The following is a 19,867-nucleotide window of genomic DNA, read 5'->3' on the forward strand; positions in this document are numbered from 1 at the left end:
CTTTATCTCTGCTTTACACATGATGTTGTAAATTATAAAAACGAAAAATGACTCCTGTGGTCAAACCACTGAATGGATTAGGTTATTTTTTTTACAATTCGCCATAGAATATCATAAAGTATATGCGATATGATTTAATGTGATTGTGAACGACACACCCGATATAGTATTGATTTATGTATTTTCTCATTAGAAAAATTAGTAAAGTATAATTAATAATCATTTTTTATGACAGCACCTGTTAAACATATACTAAAAAAATCTTTTAAATTAATTATATAAGAAATACGCAAATTAAGCTTCAAACAAATTAAAAGATTGTTCCTTAAGCATACTAATAGCATGGTCACTTTATTGTAAAAATACTACGCGCCGTGATACGGTGTGGCCGGAATATCAATGAGATTCTCATATAACGTTAATTAGACTGTAATAATTAACCTTATTAAGAAATACGTGATTAAATGTGAAGGAAAACATCTTAAGGAAACCTGGATTCGTAGTCTGAAACTACCAACCCGCATTGAGCAAGCATGGTGATTAACGCTCAATCCTTCTCTGTGTGAGAGGAGGCCGCAGCCCAGCAGTGGGGTGATAAAAAGGCTTATGATGATGGTGTTACGTGGGACAAAGTCTGAATGGATTCAAAGACTGGTTTTGATGGATTAGTGATTTTCTTTTGAAAATAATGGGCGGCTTCCATAGAAGGCGTGGAGCTAGTACGAACACCCGCATTGTGGAGCGCTTGGTACTTTCTTAAAAGATTTTGAGTTATGGCTGACAGGTCGCTGCAACATCGTCAGTATACCATTATATACGGACAGTTAGGATGGTTACGGATAGTTTTTAAGAAGTCTAGTGTTTAAGCATCAAGAGTAAAAAAAAAATGCTGCCAAGCCTAGCACTGACCGGAATAATTACCAATGTTTACGACTACATAAACTATACTTTATGACAAGACTATAATAATTAATTTTGCCTGCAATATGCAATAATTAAGAACCAAATAAGCTGCAATTTATTCATTGTGTTTTCAACTCTATTGTTTACATAATAAAGTGCATTAAAGCTTGGAATTTATAAGTGGTTCATCGCCGACATAAGCGTTATTTCGTTCGTTTCGTACGTTCGTATATTCTATAAAGTAATTTTAATTAAATAATATTTTTGACTGTTTTTTACGTTTATTTAATTTAAAGGTTATTTATTATTAAAACTTGGCAAAAATCATTACTCTAATTTATAGTGAACATAATAATACTTAATAGTTATTTTTTTTTAAAGAGTTCAGACAAGGAGATCAAGTTGTCAAAGTAAATAATGATAACTTTGTTTTAAGATATTTAATTTCATCCTCATCATATCAATTAATTACCGTCCAGTAATGAAACGTATGCCAAACGTAGGCCCTCTAACGATATAAATACGCCATATAAATAATTATGCACCAATTCTTATGTTTTTAACAAAAATTCTAATGAACACTAATTTATTAATTTGCATTTTTTTAAACTATTGCTCTAGGAACTACCCGTTTAAACAGCAAATCACTATGACAAATTGCAAAAGATTGCAAAAGATATGAGAGAGCATAACCATCTAAGATGTGACTCTTAATTTATGTATTAACTTACATAAATAAAATAAATAGATCTCAATATGAATGATCTGCGTTTACTCTCTTGATCGATGGGCGTTTAAAATGATTTATTGTGCTGCGTATTCGACGGATATTAATTTAAAAGCTCCTGTGATTTATTTGTTCCTGGTACTACCGGGATAAGTGCATATTTTTGCGTAAAGTTATTCAATGAGAAAGAAAGAAATCTTATAGTAATTAAATGATAGCTAGCTTAAGTGGATAAGCACAGTGTTATGATTATTTCATCCAAAATCTTCTAATTTTGAAAACCATCAATGAATTAATAATTATTAATTATTTTCCAAAAGCAGGATCAAGCATTTCACTACTACATATGTATGTTTGCAATGCTTCCTTTATATAAAATAAAACCGTGGACTTCATTACTTTTTGTTTTAATTGACAAACTTATTGTTCTGAAACGAAAGCCTATAAAACCCATACTTATTGGTGATCGGTCCTCAATGCATCAATTGCACGAGCAATTGCAGGTACGCGCCGAGAATGCATTACTATCAGTCTGTATATCTTCATGTTTTCCTTAATCGATGGTATGCCGCGATACATTTAAATGGTGCATCCTCATGCTAAACGCTTCGAAAGTTCGCTGGGAAATTACGCACGGATCGGTTTTCTTAATTGTCACCTCTTTTGTGTGTATGTGAGCCTAGTACCTTTTGGTATGAGTTCAGTGTGGAAATTGCAAAATCGTTTTAGAGGGGGAAATCGTAATAAACGCACTTTCATAATATTGATTAGTATTTCAAATAAATATTTATTTGCACTTTATTTACGCAATTGTTCATTTTGATAAATTCCACTAACATCCGAGACAACTTAATTACCAAAACTGAATCCAAATGATGATGATGTCAAAATTAAATTAAAATCCTATTAACATTCGGCAAATTATGTTCCCATTCAATTTTATGTTCGAATGAATAATTTATTACAACTGCATTTCGATAACAGAATGAATGAATCGATGCTTAATCGAATGAGCATAATAATAAAACCAGTTTTATAAAAATGCTGTTTATTTCCGTGGCGTTTATAAGAAAGGTAATTGACATTGTTAAACAAAGGTATATAAGAGATAACGAATCTTTTGTGCAGTTGACAACTATCAGTTTTCAAGTCAATTGAGCCCAAATACAATAAGACTACCTATATACATTTTCATTCAAAAGATTTTCGCAGAAATAATGAAGAAGTCGCTTGTCTAAAAATCGCTTGGAAAATTTCGTTAATTTTAATTCTCAAAATTCATTAAAAATGGTATTGAGTCACATCCAAAAACGTCCAACAAAATATCAGGTCAGCATAAACGATTAAGAGCACACACAGAGCTAAGGTCACCAAAACAGTTACGAGAGCCAAAAGAAAAACAAATGCATGCTACTAAGTCATGTTTATGATAATCTGGTATTCACGTGGCGACAAAAAGTCGCATAGCAGACAAGATCGGCGCAAAAAGTCGTGCGACTATAACGGGAGTGCGGTTAACGTGATGAAATTGTACCTAGTTTGCATATTGCAGTGCTCTAGGGATAAGTAATTTAATTTTGTTGAGTGAATCGGCTCATTGGTCGTTAAGCGAGAAAATTTACAAAATTGCGTCAGTACTTTGAATTCATCAGCTGCCTAACGTTTCGGTTCTGCTACTAATCTAAGGTTTTTCAACTCCTGTTTGTATAGGGAGTGGTAACTGAGATAGGGAGACTATCTAGTTACAAGATAGTTAAAACGATCTGACTTTTAGTCAGTCTTTTTGGCTTCTCCCTATCTAAAGATGTTCAAATGACAGCGGGGTCCACAATTTGCAAAAATCACAGGGTAACTCGCTATGACATAGATGGTCACAGAGATTGACTGCGCTGACTGCGGATGTTGCTTAGATACGAGCGGTGAGTCGGTGAGGCGGTCTTAGCACGGGGGACCTCATTGTATATGTATGTAGATGGCTTGTCCCTCTACCTCAAACTTCTGCTCTCCTAGTCACACTACCATTTAAGAGTCTTAAAAAAACACTCATCTCACATATTAAATGTATCCTTTACGTCGGCATCACTCAAAGAGTTACCGTTTAAGGTTTAGAGATCACGTCATATAGTACGTGAGGCATAGTTATCATCTATCTACTCTTTAATAGCCCACTTCTCACACGCTGCTTAACGTTTTAAATAGCGGTGAAGTTTTATGAACAAAAAATGTATGTGAGTTACCTATGTATTGTGCATAAAAAGTAGGGGCTTTTCAAAGTTCGCAAATGTTACTATTAGATTCTTATCTTGAAGTTTACAGCTGTTTTAGTGTACGTTACGTTATAAATTATAATTTTAATTTTGAATCACTGTAGTCCGTGAAAAGCAATTGCATTAAATGAAACGTAGTAGGTGCATGCACTTTGTTAAAAAAGTAATATTCTGTATAAAGCGAAAAATTCGAGTCCTCCTAAAGAAAACTTATTCAGAAGGTAATCATTTAGCTATAAGTTTGTACACACATTTCTAACGATGGCAATTGGCTGATGATGATGATCCTTTAAAACTTATTCTGGTTTCGCTGACCATCGACAAAGACATTCTAGTTTATCAGAACATCGTTCACCCTGAAAGCTGGTAGGTGTAGAAATAAACCCAAAAAATGAGCACGCTCACTCGAGGCTCTCACCTTGACTGTAACCAAAATTATTTGCCAACAATACTGAAAAGTGAAACAGCCGAGCATCAAATATTTTTGAAACAAGAACTGTCTGGCGCCGATGGTCGTATGTTTCATTAGTGAAGAATTGGCAGCTAATCAAAGTAATTAGTGTATTACTTTCACATGTACACGTTAGCACGTGATATGTCGGCGCTTGTATAATGTACAGTATGTACGCGGGTCGTCTGCGTACAGGTTGTTGTTTTTTTGGAAATTCAAAAAGAGTTTTTTTTTTTAATAAAAAGTGATCTTAAAAATGCATAAATATTGCTGTAAATATTTAAAATTTTGTTGTTCGTTTAATTTTGTTTCCTGTTAAAATTACTGTTAATTAAAAAAAAAAGTGTACCTATTTGAATTTATTTTCACAAATAAAAATAAGGACTAATGAATGTAATCCATCTAATGATACACATACAAGCTAGTAAAAATGCTTAAAATAGAAACCCAAACAAAGTAAAACCACAAATTACCTTAATAGTTACTTTCAACGCAAAAAAATAAGCACCTAACTAATGTATCTATGTCACCCACTTATTCAACACAGGATAAATAAATTACTCATTAATTTATATTCATCCTTTTTGACCATAAACTGCTGCTCCCATTTTTCTACATTTCTCTGGAAATGGCTATCGCTTATCAAGTCAGAAACTCAGCTACGTAAGGCCTGGGATCTGATAAGACTGGTTTTTACATTATTTTTAATTAACGACAGATACTGGGTACTAGGAGTTAACGGATAACTAACCGTTTTGTAATAGAAACAGTCATATCGGGTAGCTGTTGAGGAAGAGATGGTTACGTAGATTAAAATTAACTAGTAGCGTTGTTGAGTTATATCTAAAAGTTATTAATCTGTTTCAAACTTATTAATCTGTGTTCCTTTTGGCGCCAATCGCTTTGTAAAGAAAAAACTTTATCAATAACAGTTTGTGCACATAAGTTTATATCAATATAAGTTTCAGGATTTTTTCATTACAATGAAGATGAAATCTTATTACAAAGGGGTATAACGACTCATAATCCCACGTGATATAAAAATAAAATCCATTAAAATCGTTGCGAATAAAAATTAAGTTGCAGCTACATTAGTATTTAAATCAGACTATAAAAGTTAAAATAAACACTAACAAACAAATCGATTAGTAATGGTGCCATTAAACTGGATTAATTTCACAGTTTTTTTTTCTATTATTTTTAACAAGTAACATCCGGTGAAGAACTTGCTACTGTTACTTATAAAATATATTATACCAGTTTCCTGATTTCTTCTTATCGTTGTGAGAAAGTGAAATTACACGTACAACTAGTAATTTTGTTTATAGATTTATTGTACCCACTAGTTAACTATGGCGCTAGAGGCGTAAGGCGTAAGTTAAAAAATAAAAAAAACTTGTTTCATAAATGCGGTAAGTAGAGTAAGTTGTTATTGAAATTAGAACAGTGTTATATTGATTTATTTACTCGTTTTTCTCACGGTTTCTTCTACATCCACAAATAAGTAATTGATGTAGCTACTCCTGTAACAATCACGCTGTGTCCTATTTTAATATCATAAAAAAAAATATATTGTAGTTAGTATTGATAATATTTTTGTTTTTCCATAAAACCCTTAAAATGACATTTATTTCAGCATTCTTAATAAAATTATAAGTATTGTTTTCTTTGTAAATCGTTATATTTATTTAATATTTAAATGTTATGGTGTCTCAAAGTCAATTAAACAATAGCAAAAATAACTATACATATAATACAAATAATTTACCTATTTCTAAATCAAAATAAATTGAAAAGACAATAGCGGATGTTTCTATAGACATTAACAGTTAGACTTTTACAATTTGACTGCATATTTGTATGTTAATTGGTGACACTAATTAATAATATATTGTTTCCTTAATTAATTGCGTGTGATCTTGAATTAGTGTATAATTCCTATAATCTAGATTAGTTCCGTTCATTTGCAGTAATACTAATCTAAATTTGTTCAATAATATGCACATTTTATTTTTATTGCTCTTTTTCACACAGTCTTAATATTTTACAGTTACGGGCAAAGTATTATATTGTCCTAAAAAATTACATTAATTTAAGTGTGATCAGCTTAGGAAAGACTTTAAGAAAATTACAAAGTTCTTGTGATGTGAAAAAATGGCGAAATGTGATATTCTGTCCAATAAGAACCATACTTATTTATATCCATAAATTACTCAAAACCAAATCTTAAACAAGGGCAATAAAAATTTAACAACGATTAAAAATTACTACATGCATAAATCTTTATTTACATACGTATTTATAGAATTACAAATACATATATTTTCAATAAAAACTCTTAAACTAAATGTTTTTATACCATTTAGGAATAAAAAAACAACAACACATTTTAAACACCCCGTATAGTTGGATTTACCGCTAAGTTTTATTCGCTTCGCAAAAAAAACAGGTTCAGTGTAACACTCACATACGTGTAAGCATGCAGGTACTTGCTTTTAGCGGCAAAGCGAGCATTTAGCAAAGTTGAGCATTTTGGCACTATGCTCACTGCATTGCAGCTAAATGTGGTGTCTAGCAGATTTTTTGATGAGTAAAATGGGAGCGGGAAATTTTTGCATGCGTGTGTACCAGGTTTTGTGCTTAACAGCAGTTTTTTAAATAAATATTTTTTGGACGGAAAAGTAATGAATTATTTTTGTCTTAAAAGTAAATATTGTGTATGTAGATTGTAGTAACAAATAAAATGTACTGTAACAGTAATGTCCCAGAATAGTATAAGTAGTATAATATTAATCATAAATAAATAATATAAAATAATAATAAATAATATTAAGATATATACCTTAAGAAATAAAAATTCTAGGAACCTCTGGGTAATCAACGTAAAGAAGCTTTTATTACAATTTATTCTTCATAACATAGATATCATAATTATTTACATTCTCACACTAGTTTGCCTTTTACCCAAAATAAACGAAATCTTAAAATAAAAAAAAACTTTGAAATAAAAATCCACCACATTTCAGTACCGGTTCCCAAAAGCCTGGGAACTTAAAACGTCCATAAACTTTGGTTCCACAAAAGAAATAAAAAAGCCAAAATCTAGTTTTGAGCCAAATTCCATGAAAATAGAAGAACTAGTATTTTTAAATAAATCTGCACTAAAAGTGCAATTTACGAATTTTACGCCTGAAAGTTTTTTAAGCGGTTTTTATAAGGCTTGAACTTTATGGGAACAAGTCTACCGTTGCATCGTAAACAGCCTTTATATTGAAGGATTATAATTTGGGAGAAACTTCTGGTCAAAAGAATAATGGTTTTCCTGAACCTTTCAATCATAATTATACTTTAATGTATGTCAGATGTGATTAACATCATCAGCCTTCTTATTGTTCTACTACTGGGCATAGGCCTCTTCTCATACAGAGAAGGAACGAGCGTTAATCACCACGCTTGATCAAGGGTGAGGAGTTTTTTCCTTGTAACGATAACCTCATAATTTTTAGCGCAATCGGGTTATATTGGTAGTTGATTTCAAAGATTTTTTCTAAGTTAAAGTATAAAAAGACTGATTAACCAAAATAACGATACGTACGGTATTTTTAAATTAGTCCAATTTCTTAATGATCATTAATAACAGAAAAAAAACAACAGCGAATCGAATAATAAATCAAAACAAGTGTCGTATTAACGGTTATAGACGGCTGCGCACGCGTCATCGATCACGATCTATAGATCATTGATCTAACGTCGAATAACATTAGCGCCATGATCTATCATAATGTTGAGGTGTAGAAGTATTGCTTGATACATGATAAGAAAAAAATGCATTAGGAACTAAACATGTCTTGTTTAATTTTGTTTGGTCTAATTTATATCTTCAGTTTATGTCAGGCCTTCTTTTTTCTGTCGTGTTCCACTCTGTTTATGTACTGTCTAACCTTTTTCCAAGTATATTTGGGGTCAGGTTCAGGTTTGGATGCTGTCAGTGGGGTATCAGAATTTACCTGAAGCGACTGCCTCTCTAGACCTGATTTACTTTTTAATTTACGTATAAATCACGTTCTGAACCTAAGTTTTGTTTAAGTGTAGCTCGCATATTGATATACCATTTGAGATAGATGTTAAGGTTTATCATGTAAGCCATTTATTATCGTCCTGAAATTTGACTTTTCAACCAGATGCAAGTAGTAATTCCCTCGTTACGGGGGTGAAGCGCTATAGAAAGTAATTCGAACACATACCTTGTTGTCAGATCAGGGCCCCGATTCTCCTAATTTTACTTAAGCGTCATACGATTCACGTTCGTCTCGATTCGACTGAGATCCGATTCCGACTCGATTACGATTGAAGCGTTTGTGGCATTCCGCTATTTTTCCTTTGAAATAAACGTTTTTATCCTTTTCTGTCATTCAATAATGAATCATTTTGTCTGCAAATGATTTACGATTGCAAAATGATTGTACAGCAAACTACCGTATGGACCAAAATCACCAAAATAGCAGACCAATCGCACACCAATCAAATGTCAATCGAATACGATTGGTCTTTTATTAGTAGCAGAATGCCCGATATGGTTAAAACTGCTATTGCGATCCTATTGCGATTCGATTTCTACTCGATTTTGACATTATTAACTTAGGAGAATCGGGCCCCAGATGTAAGCAAAAACTAAGTACCTACTAAACTAACTACGTATTTAAATAAAAAATATGTAGGTATTAGACATTAATTATGAGCAGTGACACTTGTTTGAACAACCCAGTGAATCAAATTAAACTTCGATGCTGTCTCTCCATCGGTTTGGTAATGAAAGCCGAAACAAATCTAATTATAATATTTTTATTTTGTCTTTGTTTTTTACCGACCTGTTGAAATGTTAAGTTATATTAACTTATAAACTTAAGTTACATTTCCGTACTTAGAGGTTTACGCAGGAACTGATATAACAATAGTCAGAGATTTGGTAAATATGGCGCCTTTTTTGACGGTGGGAATTTTGCTTATTTAACTTGCATAAAGTTTTATTATGTAGAATAAACCGGCCAAGTGCGAGTCGGACTCGCGCACTGAGGGTTCCGTACAAATCCTGTATAGATAAAAAGTGAGTCTCGCGCCAACCGTTCAGTTTAGAACAATCATAGTTATGGTAATTACGTGAGAGTCAAAATGGTTAATATTTTTTATTTTATAATATAACTAAAATAGTAGACTAGTACCTTGTAAAAGTTATTTTATTAAAGTTATTTATATACAACATTTTATAGTCAGAATTATCATTCAGAAATTTGATTGAAAATAACTAATTATGTCTTAAAGGTCATTGGGCATATCTGACCCGCTTTGTAAAAAGTGGCGGACATGAATCAAAGTAGTTTTAAATCGTGGAGAATGGTATGACGTTTCTTTGAATATAATATTTTATTAAAATTCCATGGAGACGAATGTCCAGGATCGTTTGAAAAATATAAAAGACAAGCAGTTTCAGAGGATTGTACAGGTTGCAATGCTAGTTTTTATTGTTAAAGAATTTTCATAAAGAAGGAAGATGCCAATTCGGATGGCCAGGATTTGATGAGGATCTGGAAACCCTTAGAAATCGAGGGCAACTCTTGAATATTGTAGGCACGCATCGAGTCATAACCAGACATGTGAGTGTATTTTTGAGGGTACTGGTAAACAGTGAAGGTTTGGAGCTGATTTGATTATGGAGACTACAGAGAGTCGAGGGAACTCCTGAACGGCTTATTTTATTCGTATTGGCGAAGACTTTCCACATAGATAGGTTTGACTGCCATTGTGGGATCGATAGCAAAGATCAGATATAGTTATGGGAACTCCTTTACAATTTATAACGTAACCTTGTGTTGGAGCTTATTTTATTTTAGGTGATGAGAATTCACTACTAATGGGATCTTTTATTTTTGAGGGATTAATCACCTAACGAGCCCCAGTTTCAGGTTTTTTTCGAAACTGCCTGACGACTTGTAACTGTCGAATTGTAACAACGACTGCTAGAGAGTAGGATTCGGGGCTGCTGGCTTTACGTTTCTAGAGCCTTGGCAAAAGTGTAATTCTGCCCCTTTCTTTGTTTTATAAAGTCGGCTTTATTTTATTTTGTAGCATTTTACAAACAAATCTTAAAAAGTAACAAGAAAACAAAAACAAGAAAGAAAGGAAGAAGATGTTAGGTGCATCGGTCTAGAAGTCGGTGTCTAGAGGATGCATCTATATTTATTTAACCACCGTGATCTAGACCGATGCATATAAACAGTTTTCTTGTTGTTTTTAGAAGCTGTTATTTTTTTTTTTTTGTAAAAAGTCTTTTTTTTTCTATTTTTAACTTTTGTGTAAAGTTCTCGTCAATACGAATAATATAAGCCCAAACACGACGTAACTAAAACATACCGCTGAGGAGTTCTCTCGACTTTCTCACGTCTCCATCATCAGGTAAGCTCTAAACCTTCACTGTTTGATAGTATCACCAGACATACATCTGAGAATCAAGTTTTAATCCTATGCATGCCTACAATTTCTGATAGTTGCCCTCGATTTCTCAGGATTTCCATCATCAGATCCTGACCTGATGACAATGGAAATAAACGGCGAGTATACTCTTTCACTACAAAGAAATGATTTCTCAAATCCGTCAAACTTGGTCGTTTAAATTCCCCATTGAAATGAGGAAAATATTTGATGTTTACACCTGATTTTCTCTTGATTCCCATGGTTCACATTGATGCGACTAATGCCATAGTAAATCAGAGCCTTTATCATTATACTGCGCTATATTTCGTTCATATCCGCCGTGGGTATGGTTTCCATACTAAGGTGCCCAATGACCTTTGAATGATTTAAAATTTTTCACAGTTTAGAGGCAATTATATTTAAGAAGTGTTTGATATGAATTTCAACTTTAATATCTCTACGCGTTCATGTGAAAAAGGGTAGGTAGTAAGTTTATAATTATTTAAAAAATATTTTATGTCATGTAAGCAAAAATAATATTTTAATATTTTATGTAACTTCAAATTTATCATTTTCGCAATTTTTCCTTTATCTGTACTATATAACGTTGCTTCGTGCCGAATTTCAAGATTCTGAGTTCACGGGAAGTACCTTGTAGGTTTTGATTCCCTAGCGTGTGACGGAAATTCGTCTAAGGTGTCGGTATAACTGCTGTATCTTTTGATCGTGTTAACTTAGAAGTTTGATTGTTTCACTGCCTAAAGGGACAATAGACCTAGGTATTTGGTATAAATTTCAATTTGATACCTTTATTCGTTCGTGAGAAATAAGGTAGTAAGTTTCATTTTATTAAAATATTTTTTTTATAACTTATAACTAAAAAAATGTGGTTTTCGAAATTTTTCCTATATTTGCATTAATATGACAATGCTTCGTGCCAAATTTCAAGACTCTGAGTTTACGGGAAGTATCCTGTAGGTTTTGATTCCTTTGCGAGTGTCGAAAATTTGTTGAAAATATCGACATAATCGGCTGTATCTTTTGATTGGCTTGGCTTAGAAGTTTGATATTTTCCCAGCTTAAAGGGACAATAGACCTGAGTATTTCATGTGAATTTCAGCTTGATACGTCCACGCGTTTTTGAGATAAAGGGTCTTGACAGACAGACAGACAGACAGACGGACAACAAAGTGATCCTATAAGGGTTCCGTTTTTTCCTTTTGAGGTACGGAACCCTAAAAAAGTAGCAAAACTGAAATGGAACTGGGCCGAAGACATTGGGCGAATGCATTCGGAGACGTAGGTCACTGTTATAAGCCAGTGGCCACTACAAAACGCACATTGCACTCGGGATAGGCCTAAGCATGCTTTCCAAAGTGTGTGGCTGCGATCAGTCGCATGTTACCAAAGTGAACCTTAAAAGCTTGATATTTCTGGGCCAAGTCAGCTTTAAGATAACGTTGATCGATCACAATGTGAAGGCAAGAATGAGGGCGAGCGAATTCTGCTCTTAAATGTAGAATTTTTATTTTTGGCAGCTTTTTTATTTGTTTTACTTTCACCTGAAGAGATGTGAGCTCGATATTTATCGTTTTAAGGAAAGCAGGTTTTCCGTTTTGTGGTGTGTTAAAAATAATATTGTTTTTGAGTTTTATGGTTGTCTCATTCATAAATTCGTCGTTTCCATCTTACTTATCTAATTGATAAACAGTTAAATAAAAGAAAGAAGAAAAAAAGTTTATACAGCTCCTGTTTTAAGGCTATTCAATGCATAAAAGAGGTTAACAAATGACGATCATCACCTGAACTATGTGCTACATAAAAATGGAACACATAAATAACTGTGGCTACTTCCAAAATTCAAGACGGCTAAAGAGAATTGTCATAGAAATTGACATAGTCTACAGATGAAAACTTAACAATGATAAACATTATTTACCGTCTACAAATCCCACGTTATAAATTCCTCATTTTTATTTTATTAAATATGAAAAACAAGACCAAAGCCTTTTTTCATTAATTGAAATATTTTACATGCCAATAAAGATACCTCGGGGCATATTAAACGATAAAACGCGACGAGAGCAAGGCACTGTTTCGGCGAACTAATTACAGCTTAATTAAATACGGTTATGCTCAAAAACTGTCATGGCGGCTGTGTTTTTTTTTTTAATATGGGATAATTGACGCTTCTCGATTTTTTTTATTAAGATAAGGTTAGATAAGGTTATGAGGTTTAACTTGAGTTGGTTATATTGTTTTGATAATTTTTGTGATTACGCTGAACTAATTTCGGAATTTTCGCATTTTTTTATTTGAAACATCATCATCCACCTAGCCTTTTCCCAACTAGCGGTCGCTCCAGTTAGTCTGGAAGCCGAACCCAAATAGTTGGGAAAAGGCTCGAAAGATGATGAATTATAATTGGATAACGAAAGAGAGTCAGTTACTACTAAAATTAATGTATAGTTTTAGTGCTACTGAAATGAACGTATTCATTTTTATTCGAAGAATTATAATCTTAATTACTTTATATCTCCATAGGAGTACCTACTCACACACTGCAGAATATACATTTGACCGACAGATGGCCCAATGGTTGGCAAAAGAAATATTATGAAAATCGTGAATTCAATCTATTTTTAGGGTTCCGTACCCAAAGGGTAAAATGGGACTCTATTGTTTTCGGTCCACTGTCCGTCCGTTCGTCTGTCCCCAGGCTGTATCTCATGCACCGTGATAGTTAGAGACTCGCACTTGGCCGGTTTTTTTATCGGTCTAATAACGGCCGAATGCGTTAAATGCGTGCTATCATTCATTTTCATACCGATTTATAAGCCAGATAAAACTGTCGGTCGACTAAAAGTTTGCAGTGTGCATACTCTTAAGATTATTCAATATAACTGTTTTATTATATGTCATGTATAGATCTGCAATAACAGGTGAAATAATAACTTCATTAAGAAAACATTTACGACCAATTTAATTAAAGTCGAGCTTATAATAAAACGGTAAACGTCCTGTATATGCTATTATTTTTCATACAAATAATGTATATCTTTATAACATGAATCTGTCTATCACCCGTCATAAAAACTTTACTAATATTATAAAAGTGATTATGTATGTCTATTTTTTTTTAATGAAATTAGAGAAGCAAATTCCTTTTTTTTTGTGAAAATAGTTTTTTAACTAAGAATGTCTCTCAGGATGCCAAGAGAAACCGCAAGCAAAAACTAGTCATAATAAAAAAAGACATTAATTTTGATTAATAGAGTTAGCTTTTTTACACTTTCGTTACTTAAATAGACTTTTAAACGACGTCATTTATAAAAGAAGTTCTTAAGTTATAATCTGACTACTTTTAGATATCAGGAAACTGGTTTATAATTCATTAAATTGCAATCGAGTTAAGAATAAGATTAATATTTATTTTCGAAGTATCATATCGTTAGTTTTTTCTTAATATTGTTATTGATCAATGATCATTTTATTTTGGGATGTGAGATTTGATGTTTTTATCATGAGCACTTCATCATTTTCATTATAATGATTTATGTTTTGATTCACTGATTCGTGTTTTTTTATATCTTGTTTTGTTTTTCATCTAAGTGACTCTTATATAATTACATGTTATATATAATACTGCCTGTGTTAGGTAAATTTATTAAAATAGCATTAAGTTGACAAACGCTACCTTTATTACGTTTTTCCAAAACTTCGCTTGCAGAACAATTTACTAGAATAAAATCTTCTGAATGGCAAGTGTTACAAAGCTGGTATATTTATTGATCGTCTCTTATTTTTCCTGTCGCCTATTTATAAAAATATTGTACAAACTGCAGGCTGCGGTCTGAGAACATAGAAAGATTACTTTAACCACATGACTTGTCAGTTTTGTAGGATATTTACATACAAAGAAACTTTATTCGTTATTTATGTTTTTATTATTTTCGTTTTTAAGTTATACATATAAAGTAGTTTTAAGAACTCTTGGTATAAGAAGGTTAACCACGCCTTACATTGATAATTACATTGAAATGATACATGCATAGTTCACCATGCCCTCTCAGGGTGGCGATTCTGGGCTTCAAAAAATCTGAACATAATCACAATAATTTATGACCATGACACGGATTTTTATAACTTACTAGCTAATCCCGCGAACTTCGTATCATTCAAACCTTCCCTGGACCTCTACAAACATTTTAAAACCAAAATCAGCTCAATCGGCCCAGCCGTTCTCGAGTTATAATCAGACTAACGAACAACAATTCATTTTTATTTTTATAGATTATATTTTATAAATTATACATATTAAATTTATTTTAGTTATGTACTTACCAATTATAAGAAGCGCCGCAGCAGCAAGTATGTGTGTCTTGGCCTCCATTGTAATACTATTGAACACTTGAACAGTTAAACACTAGTCAGTCTTTAAAAATAACTATAAATTAATTAACACTGAGCTGCACGGTCAGTCGTCCATTGTGTTGAGATTCTGTAACAAAAAGAAAGAATATGTATGTTAATAAAATAATAAACAAAAAAAAAACAACTTAAATAATATAGCTAAAACCTTCTCCTAAGTTTGACAAATAGTGACATGCTGAAAACTGCATCGAAATGGGATGAGCTGAACGTGAGATAATCCCACACAAACATACAGGTTAAACTGATTTTTATTTTAAGTCGGTGTAAAAAGAAGAAGGTTCTCATCATCATCTATTGTGATATTCTTAAAACTATTATAAAAGGTCTCGGTCACTCATTTTGATTGATAAATTCTGATACCTACTTATACCAAACTTAATAGTTACATCAATATACTTAGCTTAAAGTGCAATAATTTTGAACTGACCCATAAAAAACACAGAAAACACAGAAAATTACTTAGTTAGAAAACACTAAACACTAAGTGAACAAACAATAATAACAATATACTGTTACTAATAACATGCTTCACCTTAATAACGTGGTAACCAGCATTTTCTACACTTCAATAGCTAAAACATGGAGAACAAAATGACTAGTGGAGGTGCCATCACGGAAAATCGCCTTAGAAAGTAGCGGGCCAAAATACGGATGAGCAGGAAACGAGGAACGTAACTGTTTTCGCCCCTATACGCTTCTTTGGACCCGACAATTACAAAATAACAAAAATCGTTGACAAATGTCTCAAAGAATCCGAACGCCTCGGTAGTTCACTCGTAACAGATCGTTTTGGTCTTGCCCATCGTACGAATTTGACGTATGTATGTATTGTATAGTAAGTAAAAATATTTGCATGTCAAGTTAGGCAGAATATAGATACCTAGAACTTTTAACCTCTGTAAAAACTGGTACCACCTACGTTCCACGCAAATATTTTTTCTTTCTAGAAAGCGTTCTGACCTACCTGCATTATCGCATCTCCATTCATCTTTCCTTACTCCATGAGCTAGAACAATTTCGAAAGCACTCGAGTGCACTTAACATCGATTACGTCATTAAAGCTTTGTTCGTGTTTCGTTGCGTTTATTCCACTTTCATTGGTTAAATATAACTATTATTGTGTTTTATACTCACTGATAAAAGTGGTTGATAAATGGTATAAAAGAAAAAGTTACTTTGTACGTTAGAGATAATCTCTGCACTCTCTTTCAATCGGATTGCAGAAAAAGAATGTTTAATCTCTGCACTCTCTTTCAATCGGATTGCAGAAAAAGAATGTTTAATCTCTGCACTCTCTTTCAATCGGATTGCAGAAAAAGAATGTTTAATCCTCTTACTTTTGTATGAAAGTGAAATAGTTGTTTTGATGATAAAGTGCGATCCAAAATTGCATCTTTCATTGGCATGTTATTTGTAACAATATCGTGTTTTTAATGTCATCTGCCTAGCCTTTTCCCAACTATGTTGGGGCGGCTTCCAGTTTAGCCGGATGCAGCTGGGTACCAGTATTTTGGTTACAAGGAACGACTGCCCCATCAGACCTCTTCAACCTATGTAGCCACACCAACCTTGCAACCTATGTATGTATGTACGCAGGAATCCGTAGGAAGCGTTGTAAGAAATTTCAGTAAAAAAAGTGTCATATGAATACGAATTGTCACTATCTCACTTGCTTTTAACACTTATCGGCATTTTCTTATCTTCCTACATTGTTTCTCTAACAAACAAATCACGACATTTAACAAGCTTTGTCTCACCTTAACCTGCACCATTAGCATTTGTATCTTTCTAAACAATTACTGCACAACAAATATACAAATATACAAGTTAGCTAAACTTTCTAGTACTTTAGCCCTTTCCTCGCCACGTCTCACGATTGTGACCTTGTGTTTAATGACGGTTGCCACGTTATGCTTTATAGCTATCCACTTAGTAGCGGACTTTCCCCGTTTTAAGGAATCTGTTCAATGATATATAATGTTGTCATTATTAAGGTTTATTGGGGTTTAGGTGATTGTCAGGGCTACAGATTGAGTGCTTAGCGGATATACAATTCCTACTTTTTTAATTTCTACTAGTCAGGGTCTTATTTTAACAACTATTGTATTACTAGCTTTCGCCAGCAATTTTACTCGCACATGGAAACCACTCTTCCGGCTGTCATTGAACATCCTTGGCAGTCGTTACGGGTAGTCAGAAGCCAGTAAGTCTGACGTCAGTCTAACCAAGGAGTATCGGGCTGCCTGGGTAACTGGGTTGAGGAGGTCAGATAGGCAGTCGCTCCTCGTAAAGCACTGGTACTCAGCTGAATCCAGTTAGACTGGAAGCCGACCCCAACATGGTTGGGAAAAAGGCTCGGAGGTTGATGGGAACTACTCTGCGCAACTTGATAAAAAGTAGTCTATATCCTTCCCCGATAAATGAGCTATCTAACACTGGACTAATTTATCAAATCGGTCTATTATTTCCCGTGATTAGCGCGTTCAAACAGACAAGCTCTTCAGCTTTACTATATCAAGTTGTATTGTCAGATAAGAGTCGAATTCAAATGCTAAATTACATAAAATGTGGCTAATTTATTTACATACGAATATATTAATTAAAATACTTAGAGATTATCTATTTTTTTTTATCTGAGCTTTAACTCCAACTTGAAGGATTTTATTTTATGATGGGAGCTGATTAATTACGTAAGATAAGTGAATACTTTAATTACAATTAAAACATTGGTTTCATTGCTAAGTTTTGGTTCACTATAAACTCTTCAAAATAAAAACGAACATACATTTTGTATGATCAGCCAAAAAGGTATGTTAGATAAATTAAACTCATTGAGAGACACCAAGGAATTAAATCTAAAGAAAATACAAGACATTCTTTTTGAAACTCTTGATCTGAATATTCAAAAATGTTAGCTTTAGCTAACTGTAACAACACAAAACAGTACAATTTCTAATATTTCCCGTATATACGTGTGTGACTGGGCACCACAATACATATTGTTCTGAACCGCAGACTGCGGGTACCTCTAGGAATTCAGTATTAATCTCATTGTCAACGGTACTTAGGGCTGGCTGTATTTGTAGGTAAAATCTATATTAGAGGTATGTTTCTTGCTGCGGGTTGTTCGAAAGAGATACCGCGGCCCTGGTACATAAAAGGCCTACGACGGAACACGACGGTTTTTAGTCAGTAAGAGTCTGACACTCCCTCACCGCTGCTAACCCACAGCGAGAGGGGTCATTTGATGATTTTTGACGTCGGAAAAAAAAAATGGTACTGTTTCTTCGACTAACTTGACTAAACTCTACTAAACTGATTTCATCCAGAACTACTTCGAGCATTGGAATAAAAAGTGGTGTATTTGATGGACGGGCTATCTAACACTAAAATAATTCTTCAAATTGGACGGATTTTGAGTTAGTGCGTTCAAACAAACAAACTCTTCAGCTTTATAATGTTATTTCTTTTGAATACAATTATAAGGTGTTAGTTAATCGGAGGAAAAATCAAGACTTGAGAACCGTGGGCCCTGTTTTGTGATACGAAATTAGTTCATAAAGTAAACCCTTAATAAAAACACCTGATCATATCAGAATTCTCCAAATTCATTTAACAAAAATTATGTTAATTACTTCGGAATATCGCAGCATCTCAACTCTTGGTAATTTTGTGTGAAGATTAAAATCTCTACCAATAAAAAACTTCACACCTTAATTCTCAAAATATCTTAATTTTGTCAGCCCTGATACCCTAGTATGTTACTCGGTCGCTGTTGCATTTAATCCGAGCTTAACCGTTCTCTGAGTAACATTCCTTTGAAAGTCCGCCGATCCCACAATTTTTATATTTTGACTGTCCATACCGTAGACTTATCTGGAATAGTAGATAGATTGGCAATCCAGAGATTTTATTCGCTAGCAACAATAAAAAATAAAGATCAAATTATTAAATAAGTGCTGCAACTTTATTCCATTTACATGTTATAAAAAATTATCGGCACGAATCTTGAGCTCTGACCTTCACCTGCGCAGAAGTAATTTATTGGGTCCCTTTTGTGGTATGAAGTGAGGCGCGGGGGTAGGCTAAAGCGGTGATTGGCCCGCAGCGCATCGCGTCATAGCCGTCACTCGGGGTTGGTTCTTTGCTAATAAATCACTTCTACACTTCAGATGTAGGTCAGAGCTCAAGATTCGTGCCGATAAATATCTACAAACTTAAATAACTAACAAAAAAATAATTCATTACACTATTAAAAATAAATAAACATCAGTTGAGTGACTTTTTCCTTGAAATATGTGCTGCTTTCCTCGACTTTAAAATCAGTATACGTAGTTTTTCTCCATGTTCATACAAACCTTTTTTTCAAAATATTTCGTATTTTGTTGTTCTGTTTTTAAGGGGCCCCTAAAGGCGCCTAACTTGTCCACGTTTGGATTCACCACATAAAGTTATCTGTAACGCATCGCCAATCTATCAAACAGTAGTAGGTTCCTAAATCTATGTTCCATACGTATTTACAGAATGAAATTCACGATTGAGGTCAGTGATTTCATCTCAGATTACAGCTTTATGCACACAGAACAATGCTTTCCATAGTTTGCTTAGGATAAACTA

General features: G+C 33.4%; 1 protein-coding gene across 1 annotated transcript in view; it reads right to left on the reverse strand.

The window, feature by feature from the left end:
* The window catches only part of LOC124641543 (serine protease inhibitor dipetalogastin), a 63,885-nt gene that overhangs the window by 19,982 nt on the left and 24,036 nt on the right, over positions 1-19,867 (reverse strand). The window contains exon 2 of the mRNA XM_047179643.1: positions 15,161-15,317. Within this exon, the coding sequence (XP_047035599.1) occupies positions 15,161-15,209 (49 nt within the window). The 5' untranslated portion in view covers positions 15,210-15,317. The remainder of the gene's footprint in view (positions 1-15,160; positions 15,318-19,867) is intronic.

Source organism: Helicoverpa zea, chromosome 22 (genome assembly GCF_022581195.2).
Source record: "Helicoverpa zea isolate HzStark_Cry1AcR chromosome 22, ilHelZeax1.1, whole genome shotgun sequence".
Taxonomy (NCBI): Eukaryota; Metazoa; Arthropoda; class Insecta; order Lepidoptera; family Noctuidae; genus Helicoverpa; species Helicoverpa zea.